The sequence below is a fragment of the Oryx dammah genome, unplaced genomic scaffold, assembly GCF_014754425.2.
Source record: "Oryx dammah isolate SB20612 unplaced genomic scaffold, SCBI_Odam_1.1 HiC_scaffold_19, whole genome shotgun sequence".
NCBI classification, from domain to species: domain Eukaryota; kingdom Metazoa; phylum Chordata; class Mammalia; order Artiodactyla; family Bovidae; genus Oryx; species Oryx dammah.
This window is the reverse complement of record NW_024070203.1, coordinates 14,400,770-14,412,070: the sequence shown is the minus strand read 5'-3', so window position 1 is coordinate 14,412,070 and position 11,301 is coordinate 14,400,770. Positions and strand designations below refer to the sequence as shown.

Here is an 11,301-nt window from a genome sequence, read left to right as displayed (position 1 = left end):
GCCCAGCTCTGATATTCACACCTCTCCCACCTGCCGTGAGTCAGCCACACAGTCACTCTCCACCCCCGGGACCACTGTCAGCAGGGCCTGGAGCCAGGGCAGAGGCGGGGAGTGGGGGGTGAAGGTGTAGGGGGGAAAGCGTGTGTGTCACAGAGAACTCTACGTCACGTGTCGGGGAGGAGGGGCGAGGTCACAAAGCTCTCACCTTCCCCCAGGGTACGAGTGAGTCCCACACGTGGTTCCAGGCTCCCTGGTCTTGCCCTCCTTGGGAGCTGAGAGAGCACACAGGCCAGAGTTGGTGCTCAGCCCGCAACCTGGGTCAGGACGGAGGAGTGGGGCCAAGGACTGGGGCTCACTGAGGGACCAGCGTCAGGGTTCACCCTGGCCATCCAGAGCAGACCCCTGGCTGCTCAGGAACCTTCCAGCTCCTTCAAGGTTCTGGGCTGGGGCTGCCTGCCCTCCCTCGAGTTCCTCAGAAGGTGCTGCAAGGCCCCCAGAGACAGACAAAGCAAGCTCCTTGTCTGAAAGGGTCTGTGGGGCTGTTAAAACTCCTGGCAGCTTCCACATCCACACATGCCCTGTCCCTAGGCTGGAAGACCATCCCTCAAGAGGGTGTGGCAGAGGGATGACCACACCTCACAGCCTGGGCTGTGGGAGGGCAGGGGCAGCCAGTGACGCCCAGACCCTAGCCGCCACCTGGGCCCCCCTGCTGGGCCTCTGGCCTCTCCTCTCTGTCCTGAGGCCAGTTCCAGGCTCGGGCCCTCTTGCTGGGCTTGTGCACCTGCTAACACTGCCAGAACGATGCGGCCGCCCTCCACCAAGCCTGGCCTCCATGAAATGGGGCCGTCATGGGGACCATCCACCCACCTAGACTGACTTCTCCACCTTTGAGGGCCATGCACCCAGCAAGCCTGGGTGGGTGGGAGGCGGCAGGCGCTCCAGCCGAGATGGAGGCCCAGGCTGCTGCCCCACCTGGTCTCCCGTTCCAGGCGGTGGGTGAGACCGTCCCACGCCATGGAGTGGGGTGGGGTGGGGGGACCGTGGGCCTGAGACCACCCAGGCCCCCAGGCTCACTCTCCACCTCCCCCCATCCCGAGCAGCAGGCCTGCAGCTGGGCCAGCAGCTCGTCAAGAACCGAGGCCCCTCCTGCAGCGAACAGCATCATCCCTCAAGCGCTCTCAAGATCATGCTCTTTCTCCCACGAGTTCACATCTACTGCTGGGCCCTCTGGCCAATCTGTCATGTTACAGTACCTTTCAACTCCAGGATTTCCATGGTTTTAAAAACAGCTTTTTATTTACCATCTTTTTGCTGATTTTCTCTACTTACCATCTTCCTTCCCCCCTTCACTTCTTCAGTCGTGGTTTCCTCCAGTTCTGACTGCATCTCTAATGGTCAGCTTGAAGCCTTTCCCTGTTAAAGCCAGCATCTCACTGTCACCTGCATTTTAGGAGCAACATGGCATGTGGTCGTGTTTCCCTGTTTCTTTCTATGTTTGTAATGTTGGATTGGAAACTGGTCCTTTTAGGTAATGTGTCATACCAGCTCTGGGTACTGGTCACCCCAGACTGGGACTTGCCTTCTCTTTATGTCTTGCTGGCTGGGTCATCTTAGGGGCTCCCCATCCCTGACAGAGGCTCTGATGCTCCTTCCCAGGGGCATGGCCTTAGGAAGGCCCACGGTCCCCCCACCCCACCCCACCCCACCCCACCCCACTCCATGGCAGTGGTTTTGGCAAAGCTCTGACTGTGTGGTCCCTGCCCACACCCAGCAGTTAAACTCCACTCACAGCTGGCCAACTGCTGTTTTCAACAATGCCCTGGGCAGAAGCTGCTTCTCAGACCGATCCCATTGCACCTGGCTCCTCTGAAGCAGACACCAGGCAGTGGTGGGGATTCCCCTGACCACAGTGGGCCTGCGGCCCAGCCTCTCTCCATGATGTCCGTCTCTCGAGAGCACCCTGGGGTGGGCCCCACCACGCTATGCAGGACCAGCCCGCTTCTCCCCTGGCAAAGACCTCTGAGCACTGCTCACTGCTGGCGGTGAGTGACAGCTGAGTGCTGCAAAGAGGGAGCAGTGGTCCAGGCCTCCGGGGCCAGCCCCTCAGCGTGGAACCGCCACACAGCTCACCCCGGGCGCCTCAGCAGTCTGCCTGAATCCTCATGGAGACGGCGGTGGAGAATGTGACTCATGGACAGTGCAGCACCCCAGAAGCCCTTCTTGGGAGACCTGTGCTCCCTGGAAGCAGGTCAGGGGCTCTCTGACCACCCTTGGGCCTCCAGATGAGCTCGATGCGCAGCACACAGCAGGTATCAGGACTGCTTCGCCCTGTGCTAGAAGCGCACTTATGCACCAAGGAAGCCCACTGCAGCTGCTGTCTGTGCAGCTGCCAGGCAGGCCCTTGGGGGTGGGTCCTGCCTGCCTTGTGCCATGGCCTCCCAGGAACAGAGGCAGCGCGAATCCCTTCCTCCATCCCCCCTCCCTCCAGAAACATCTGGCTACTATGGCCTCGAGCTGCCTCCAAGGGGCTCTGGCTCCACCCCAGGGAAGCCTGACTGACAGGTCCAAGCAGGAGCTGCACCCACCCACTCATCAACCCCCCTGCCCCCACCACCTTGGCCATCAGAGCTGTGGGTGCGCAGGGCAGGGCCCTCTGCTTCCCATCCCCAACAGGAAATGCAGGTGAGGTGGGCGGTTCACCGCAGCCCTGCAGGCGGGATCGGCCTTCTCCAGCTGCACAGCCTCCGGGGCCTCCCACACTGAAGGTCTAACCAGACCCCCGAGGCCCAGTGCAACTGGGGAAGCAGCGGTTCAAGAAGGAGCGCCAAGGGCAGGCTCCCTCGGCCAGCGGGGACGGCTGCTTACTGACCGGCCAAGACACAGCGGGGACGGGAGCAGGCTGTGTGGGCAGGACGAGAATCCGGGCCGGGGGCTACGTCTGGTGGGGACCGAGCACCCACAGAGGGGCTAGGAGGCCGGCCTACCCCCAGCACTGTCCTGCTGCTCCAGGCCGCTGGACTGGGGCTGGCCGTGGGGAGGAAGCATCTCCGTGTGTCCTTCCGTTCCATCCAGGCTGCCGCCCCAACATCTGACCCTGCTACACGACCACAGCACAGAGGGCACATGAGTCCAGAAGGGGTGTGAGTGCACACTGCACAGCTGTCGCCCCCGTGGGAGACTGCCATGAAAGCTCAGCAGGAGGCAGTCTGGCCCAAAAAATCAGCAACGCAACTTTGAAAATGACCTGTGCTTGTTTCACAATCTTCATACACACATTTTCATCGGGAAACACACGGCTCAGAGAGCAGTGGCATGCCAGCCATGACTGTCACCTCAGTATTTGGAAGGACGCAAAGACATCAGAGAAACGACCACAAACCGAACCCTTGCCTCCCCTTGGCTCTTGCGGGAACAAGGGTGTCTTGGTGGAATAAATAACACAGGAATGAAAACTGTGTGCTCAATCAGCTGCCCGAGAAGCGGTGGAACTGAAGGCAAGCGGTGAAGAGCCCAGAAAAGTGCGCCCACTTCTGGTTCATTCAAAGAGGGCGGCCAGGCTGCCCAGGGCACTCCGTCTGGTGACAAGCAACCAGGCTGCCCAGGGGCGCTCTGTCTGGTCATAAGTGACCAGGGGCTCTCTGTCTGGTGATAAGGGACCAGGCTGGCCAGGGGCGCTCTGTCTGGTGATGAGCGATGCAGAATGGAGGCATCAGCAGTGATGCAGAGAGCACAGCAAGTCTCCTGGTATGGGTCTTTACAAGAGAGGCCCAGTCAGCTTTCCCCACATGAATCACTATGGGCCAACAGCTCAAAGTAAGAGTTCCGACGCTGCTAGGCATCTGAGCAGCTCCTTTTACTGTTTTTGTTACATCACCTAAGACTAACTTCTGAACGTCTGGTCCAGGTTTACTAATGCAGAGGCAGTAAATGCGAAGTTCTGGGGATTGAGGGACTGTGGACCACATACAGGACTTGGGAGCCCAGATGCTGAAAACACTGGCAGCGACCTGGGGCCCCACACTGGGGCAATGGGCTCCCTGGTGGCCTGCTCCTGCTGGCTCTAACAACTGTACTGCTGCATCCTGGGGCCCGAGGCCCAGGGCAACATGGAACTGAGGCTCACTCTGCCAGGGGAGCTGACGACCGACGTGGGGACACAGGGCCTGCAATGCCACAGGCAGGGGCCACACGGACTCTCATTCACAATCAAGTCCCACCCTCAGTGACCTGCCTGACCCAGGGCTGGCCCCCAGACCTGCAGACAGCCCCAGCGGGCAAGCAGGGGGCCCTCAGGAAGTGTCAGCCCTATCAAGCAGCAGTGGGGACCACAGTCAGTTGGCTGAAGGTGGCTCTTCCCCGCTTGGACAGACAGACGTCCCTACCCTTGCACACTGCAAGGCTTAGGCAGCAAATACAAGCTGGGTGGCAGCCCCTGGAGGTTCTGGGACATTTCGGGTCTGGGTGGGCCCTTGAGGAAGACCTCCTTGCGCTCAGGTGGCAGGACAGACCACACAGCAAAACCTCGATGGGGCAGGCTGTTCCGAGGAACGTGACCCCGAGACTGCAGGTCAGGCCTCACTGCCTCAGGCCTCACCGGCCGTGGACGAGCTGGGCAGTGGGGAGCAAGGCTGGGTGCCGCGAGGCCCAGGGCGCTCCCAGGGCGCCTCGAGCTTGACCGCGGCTGTGGGGGCCCCGCGCCGCTGCGCCTGCCACCGCCTGCTGAACACGGAGTGCAGTGCGTGCAGCTGGCCCAGCTCCTGTGCCGAGAAGCAGGGCTGCGTCTCCGCGAAGCGCACCACAGCATCAAAGGACACTGCTGCGTGCTCCCAGGCCGCTCTGTCCACCCCCCCAGCCTCCACCGGCTCTGGGCTCCCTGAGGCCGTGCTCCCGAGGCGGGTCGGGGTGCCTGCTGTGAGACCGGGGATGTGCGCAAAGGCCTGGTCGGGGGGCTTAGTCCTGAGCCGCTCCAGCTCCTCCTCGGAGGATGAGCCCTCCATGAGTGCAGCCTCGGGCCACAGCTTCCTCCAGGCCCGGCTGAGGACGGTGCCTGGCACCGCATCCCAGGCACAGGCCACGTCGAGCACGGCATCGTGCACGCTGCAGCGGGGGGCCAAGGCCTGCAGCCTGCCGTGGGGCGTGACAAAGTTCCTCATGAAGTCCCTCCGAATGCCCTGGTCCATGGGCTGGAGCAGGGTGGTGACGCTGGCGGGCAGGAAGATGGTGAAGACATTCTCCGAGGCCAGCTCAGCCTCGCGCGGGTGAGCCCGGGACCCGTCCAGGAGGAGGATGGCCTTGCTGTCCTCTGGCAGGGCCACAGCTCGGAAATGCTCCTTCACTGCGGGCACGAAGATATGATGGAACCAGTCAGCAAAAATCTCCTTGTCCACCCAGGCGCTGCCTTGGGCCTTGTACACAACAGGCAGGTGCTGGAGGCCCTGTACCACCTTGGGGCCACCCCATTTCCCGACCACCAAGGGTTTGATCCTGTGGGAGCCCGTGGCATTGGCACACATGAGGACGGTCAGCCGGTCCTTGCTCTGCGTGGGGCTGGGCGTTGGCCTACCCTCTGGGCTGGGGCTGGGGGAGCAGCGCCAGAAGAGGCCGGTCTCGTCGGCGTTGTAGACCTGCTCTGGGGACAGGCCGTGCTCGGCGGTTAAGCTCCGGAAGAACCCACAGAACTGCTCAGCTGCCTGCTGGTCGGCCGCCTGCTTTTCGCTAGACGCATCCAGCTTCTTGATGCCATGTCTGGCCTTAAAGCGCCAGAGCCAGCCGCCAGAAAACACGCAGGGCTCGGTCAGCTGCATCTGCTCGTAGAAGTCCTTGGCCTTTTCGATGAGCATGGGGCCCGAGACGGGCACGCCCTCGGACCGCTTCACCAGGAACCACTCATACAGCACGCGGTCCAGGTGCTCAAGTTTGGGTGTGTGCAGGGTGCGGCGCTGCGCCAGCGCCTTATCTGAGTCGGAGCTGGCGAAGAAGCGGAGCAGCTGGGCCTTGTGGGCCCTGATGTCGTACAGGGTGGACATGCCCACATTGTACTCCTGCATCAGCGCCCGCCTGCTCTCGCCCTTCTCCAGGCGCCGGCAGATGTCCATCTTCTCCTTCAGAGTCAGCACCACCCTCTTGCGCTTCTCCCCAGGGCTCCGCCCGGCAGCTGGCTTGGAGGCCATGAGGAGGGGGCTCGTCCAAGCCAAGGGGTCGCGCCTGGGCAGAGGTTGGAGGCCTTCCCGCCTCTTCCTCCCCCACCCTCGCCTGCCAGTGCTGACGCGGGGCCAGCACAAGTCAGGGCCCCTTCTTGGCTCCTTTCTCCAGCTCTAGCAGCTTCCCGACCCTCTCTGCAGGGGGCCAAGTGTCAGCCACCCTGGGTGTCCCCACGGCTGGACCTCCGGCCTTCTCTGCAGGGACGGTGGCAGCGACTCCCCTCAAACATGGACTGGAGAGTACAGGGGCCCTGGGAGCTGGTTTCCAGCTAATCGAGGTCTCGCCGCCTGAGCCGTGAGGGTCTCTCTCTTGCACATGGTGCTTTATCAGCTGGAAAGCAAAAGGGGGAAGAAAGAGAAGCATTACAGGGCGCGTGCCTTGGGCTTGTGAGCACATCCTCGTCACTTTACCTGCACTGAAGCAGCCACTGGCGGGGTCTGTGGGACAATGAACAGAGCTGCCAGCAGGTGACGCAAGAAGAGGCCGGCTCAGGGGCTACCAGGCTCACTGGCTCTTCTCAGCTTCCACAGTGACCTCAGAGTTGCTCGCTATGGCTCCAAACTAAAAGCGGCTGTCGGGTACAATCTGACTTTTCAGGAAAATGTGAAGGGTAAGGCTACTGAACGAAGCTGGGATGTCACCAAGCACTGGGACCCGAGGGCCACGTCCCACTCCAGAATCAACTTTCCTACCACAACTGCTCACTGGGCCACCTGACATGAGTGCCTTCATAAAACCCTTGTTCCTTCGAAAGCGGCTGAGGCAGGGGCAAAGGTGCTGCAGCGGGCAGGGATTCCTCTAGGCTTCTGGGGCTGGGGAGCCTGCAAGCCTCTTCAGAAACAAGTCCCTCAAGCCCTCTCTTCAAGAGCAGGCCCCAAACTCCTTCTAGAAAGACAAGCTCAGTAGGCCTCAGGCTCCTCCCAGAGCCAGGAGGGGCTGCCAGTCTCTCAACTACTGGTCCCCACAGCCTCGGACACCTCTGGTCACATAGTCACACATAAGCATGCAAACAGCACTCACACCAACTCTGACCTGGGAGGGACTGCCAGCACGTCCCACCGCAGAGAGGCAGGCAGCACTCACAGCCGCTCTTCCAGGCGGGACCCCCCCACCTCACCTCCCTCCCAAACCCTTACGTGTGGCCCCACCCAACTTCATGCTGTGGGTGAAGCCGCAGGACTACTCACACGTGGAATGTACAAAAGCAGCCCTTTGAGACCACAGCTCAACAGAAGTGAAGTGTTTTCAGATGAAGCAAGACTCCCAAAGACAAACCCTAGGTCTGTCAGCAGCCAACCCCAGGTTTGTCCTTTCAGCCCTGAGTCAGTCTCCTGGTCGGCAAAGTGGGGGTGCTGGTCTTTCTGGGAGCTGTTTTCATCCTAATGGCTGTGTGACAGTGTGACTGTCACATGCAGAGCAGAGGGGATGAAAGGCCATAAGCCATCCTCAAGGAGATGTGTAGTGCAAAACCACTGTAAAAACCAGGAGGAAACGGGGAGGTGGGGGGGGGGGGGGTCAGGCAGTCACTTCGGAGGGACTGAGACTCTAAGCACAACAGGAAGGAGGAGGAAGGACCAGAGAAGGGGATTCAGTGCCAGAAACTGCTCACTGTGTGCCTGACACGAGGCGTGTGCAGCAGGAGCTAGAACACATCGGTCCTGCTGGTGAGGCAGAAACTTCCTTTAAAAGTGACATGCAGGTATATTACTTCTGAAGCAACGTAAGCTAAAATGTAACATAACACGGCAAGAACAATGAAGACCATCTGCAGCCTTGCTGTGGACATCCTCCTGTGCCATAGGGGAGGGTAGGAGGGGGCAGGGGGCAGAGTTTGGGCAAGAGAGAGAGCAGCCAGGCACCACCTGCATGCGGCCCCTTCCTGCGAGCCGGGGGAGGCTTGTCCTCAGAGAAGGCCTGAGGAATTCAGGGGGCGCATGTGAAAAAGCACCTTTCTTTGGGAGCAGCCAACAGCGTGAGGTCGGGGCCGGGGGAGGGGGGTTGACTATAGGGAGAAGTGCTCAAGACACAAGTTCTGGCCCGAGGAAAGGCTGGATGGAGTTCCTGAGAGGCAAGAGGGGCTGGGCAGGGGTTCGCGCTCAGGCGTGGTCATCGGCACACCCTGCAGGGAAGCGAGGCCGTCGTGGGCTCAAGTGCGGGGCCCAGGCCTGGGGCAGCCTAAAGCAGGGGGCCGGCTCGGTTAAGAGACGAGGACTGTTCTGAGAACGGTCCTATTCCAGAGACCACGTCTGGGTCAGAAGGGCAAAAGCCAAACAGAGAAGAAAGAGGCCAGGGCTCAGGCAGGCTCCTTCCGGGCGAAGGGAACTCGAGCGCAGGTCCTGCCTCGGGCCGGAACGCCGGCCCGGCTCGGAGGGAGGCTGCGGAGGGACCAGATCGGTTCCGGGGCGCTCAGACCCAGGGGCGCTCCGCACCAGCAGCCAGGCCCCGTGTCCCGGCGCCCGCCTCACCCGCCACACCGGCCCAGACCTCGCTCACCTGCGGACGCTTGGCCGCCGCCGCCGGCAGGAAGCGCCCCGCCCCGCCCCCCGCCGGCCCGCGGCCCCTCCCAGCCACTTCCGGGGCGCTCTAGGCGTCTCGGAGGAATCGGCATCTCTGTGGTCTCGCGGGCGGCCGGAGGCTGTGGCTGGCTGCCAGGGCCTGGCGGTGACCGTAGCTGTGGGTTTGGTGATAGGTGCATCGCTGGGCGAGGGTGGCAGGAGGCTGCGGGTGGAGGAAAGCAGTGCTTGAGCTCCTCCCTTTGCGAAGCCCAACGGCCAAGGCTGCTTTTCTCCTCCCCAGCCTCCACTAGAGCCTCCCGTGTGTTAGTCGCTCAGTTGTGTCCGACTCTTTGCGACCCCATGGACTGTAGCCCACCAGGTTCCTCCGTCTGTGGGATTCTCCAAGCAGGGATACTGGAGTGGGTTGCCATGTCCTTCTCCAGGGGATCTTCCCGACCCAGGGATCAAACCCGCGTCTCCTAGCTAGAGCCTCATCCTCCCCTAATTGAGACGATTTGGATGATAAGACTTGAAGCCTTGACGCTGTAATGAGTTGAGATTTGGGGACCTTGGGATGGGGTGAATGTATTTTGCATGAGAGGCAGAGGACGTCCAAGCCCGAACGCCCAGAGCCCTGTGTGACTGGGTCACCTCACTTGTTATCAGTGACTGTGGATGCTACTGAGTTACGCTTCTTGAGGTTGGAGATTATTCCGGTTATCCCATGGGCCGGGTGTCATCTGTCACAGGCTCTTGATGAGGGGGAGGAAGGAGGCACAGGGCTGGAGAGCCATGGTACCGTGAGCAGAGCCAGAAAAGATGTGAGGCCAGACACAGGAGGAAGGGGCCGCGAGTAGAGGAATGCAGAACTTCTAGGACCCGGAAAACAGAAGGAGGCATTCTCGCCAGAGCCTGCAGAAGAACCAGCTCTGTGGACACCTTGAGTTCAGCTCTAAGACTCATGTCAGACTTCTGACCTCCAGAACTGCAAGATGATAAATATGTGTTGTTTGAAGCCAAGTTTACAGTCACTTGTTATGGTAGCAGCGGGGAACTTAGATGGATTTTCATAGCTTCTTGCCTTGGCTCCCAGGATGCTCCCACCCTTGATCCTCCTTCCTCACTCTCCCCTGCTGATTGCCACCTGGCCAACTTCACCTCTGGCTCTCTCCTCTCTGTCCACACCCGCTTCCGGGATCTCCTCCAGCCTCGCACTGTGCCTACCAGCAAAGGCAGGCAGCCGAAATCTACGGCTCCTGCCAGTACCCCGCCCACAAGCTCTAGCCGCGTGTGCCCTATCCAGCGCCCAGCGTCCCCTCATAGCCTTCTAACGCACCGTGAACCAGCCATCTCTAAACCTGGGTGCACACCCCTCTCGCCCCGTGAGCTTCAGCTTCACACTCCCCACCGGAGTGAGTGGCAGCTCCACGTCTCCATCCCTCCGGCCAAAAATCCAGCCATCCCCGCCCTCTGTCTCTCACCCTCTTCCCCCAACACGCGCACTCTGGCCTCCACATCCAGGCAGCATCTGGCCTCTGCCAGCCCCTCTCTCTGGTCCAGGCCACTCTGACCCCGCGGGCGGCGACCGGGACTCCTCTGCATGGGCCCGCTCTGTCCCCGCGGCGCACTCTGCTGCCACCTTGTGGGCACAGGATCACTTGCGCCTCCCCGAACCTGCATGGAGCTCCCCTGGAAGTTCCCACAGGCTCACTGGGAACGCAGACCTTGTCTCCAGGAGTGAGTCCACTCTGGCAGAGAGGAAGGGGTCTGGAAGACACAGGAGGAGGAAGACCATCCCCTGGTGCTACATGAAGCCTGGCTGCGGAGGGCCCCCTCCCCTAAGTATCCCCCCGGTGCACAGGGTCTGGCCCCCAACCATGCCAGATGGTCCCCAGCCCGGAAGTCTTGGAAAGGATCTGGCTGAGTGGACGCCCCGCATCCTGTGGGCCCCAGAAAGGTCTTCCTGGGCCACCTGGCCTGGCTGGGTCCAGCTGTCACTGAGAGAGTCAGTTCCTAGGCAGTTTGATAAGTCCAGCGTCCTCGGGGAGGAGATAGGGGTCTGGGGTTCTCGAGAAAGAAAGAACAAACTTTTATTTTTCTTCTTCTCTACATTCCTTAGTCCTCAGTCTTAGTCGCATAAAACTTTTTTTTTTTTCTTTAAGCCCGGAACTGATGATTACACAACAAACAACTCAGTTTAAACTCTGTACTAGGGATTATATAACAACAATGTATCCTGCATGAGGACAGTTTCTCCTTTCTGAAAACCTGACTAATCCTGATATTTTAGAATGTATTAGGGAATGGGTCTGGTAGGATCTTTCTATTGTTAAATTCTAATCCTGTCATCCTAAAATGTAAATTGTGGGAGTGGGTCTGGTAAAATTTTTACAACCTTGAGACATTCTTTTGATTTATATTTATAACTAATTTAAAAAGTATACAGCTCCCTTGCTAACACTAGCGAGGGGGCCACTCTCCGTCCCCCTTCTGATGCCTATGTCAGAAGCTTTGTCTGTCCCTTTTTCACTTTAATAAAACTCTGCTACACAAAAGTTCTTGAATGATCAAACCTGGTCCCTGGTCCCGAAGCTAAATCTTCTTC

The 11,301-nt window shown here is 60.1% G+C and overlaps 1 protein-coding gene across 1 annotated transcript; it reads right to left on the bottom strand.

Moving 5' to 3' along the window:
- Positions 1 to 3,232: 3,232 nt before the first annotated feature.
- Positions 3,233 to 8,741, bottom strand: JRK (Jrk helix-turn-helix protein). Its single transcript, XM_040261664.1, has 2 exons — positions 8,695 to 8,741; positions 3,233 to 6,531 (listed from the first exon to the last, which is right to left on the bottom strand). The coding sequence occupies exon 2, from the start codon at positions 6,168 to 6,170 to the stop codon at positions 4,584 to 4,586; it is 1,587 nt and encodes a 528-aa protein (XP_040117598.1). The 5' UTR covers positions 6,171 to 6,531; positions 8,695 to 8,741; the 3' UTR covers positions 3,233 to 4,583.
- Between the last annotated feature and the right edge of the window lie 2,560 nt (positions 8,742 to 11,301).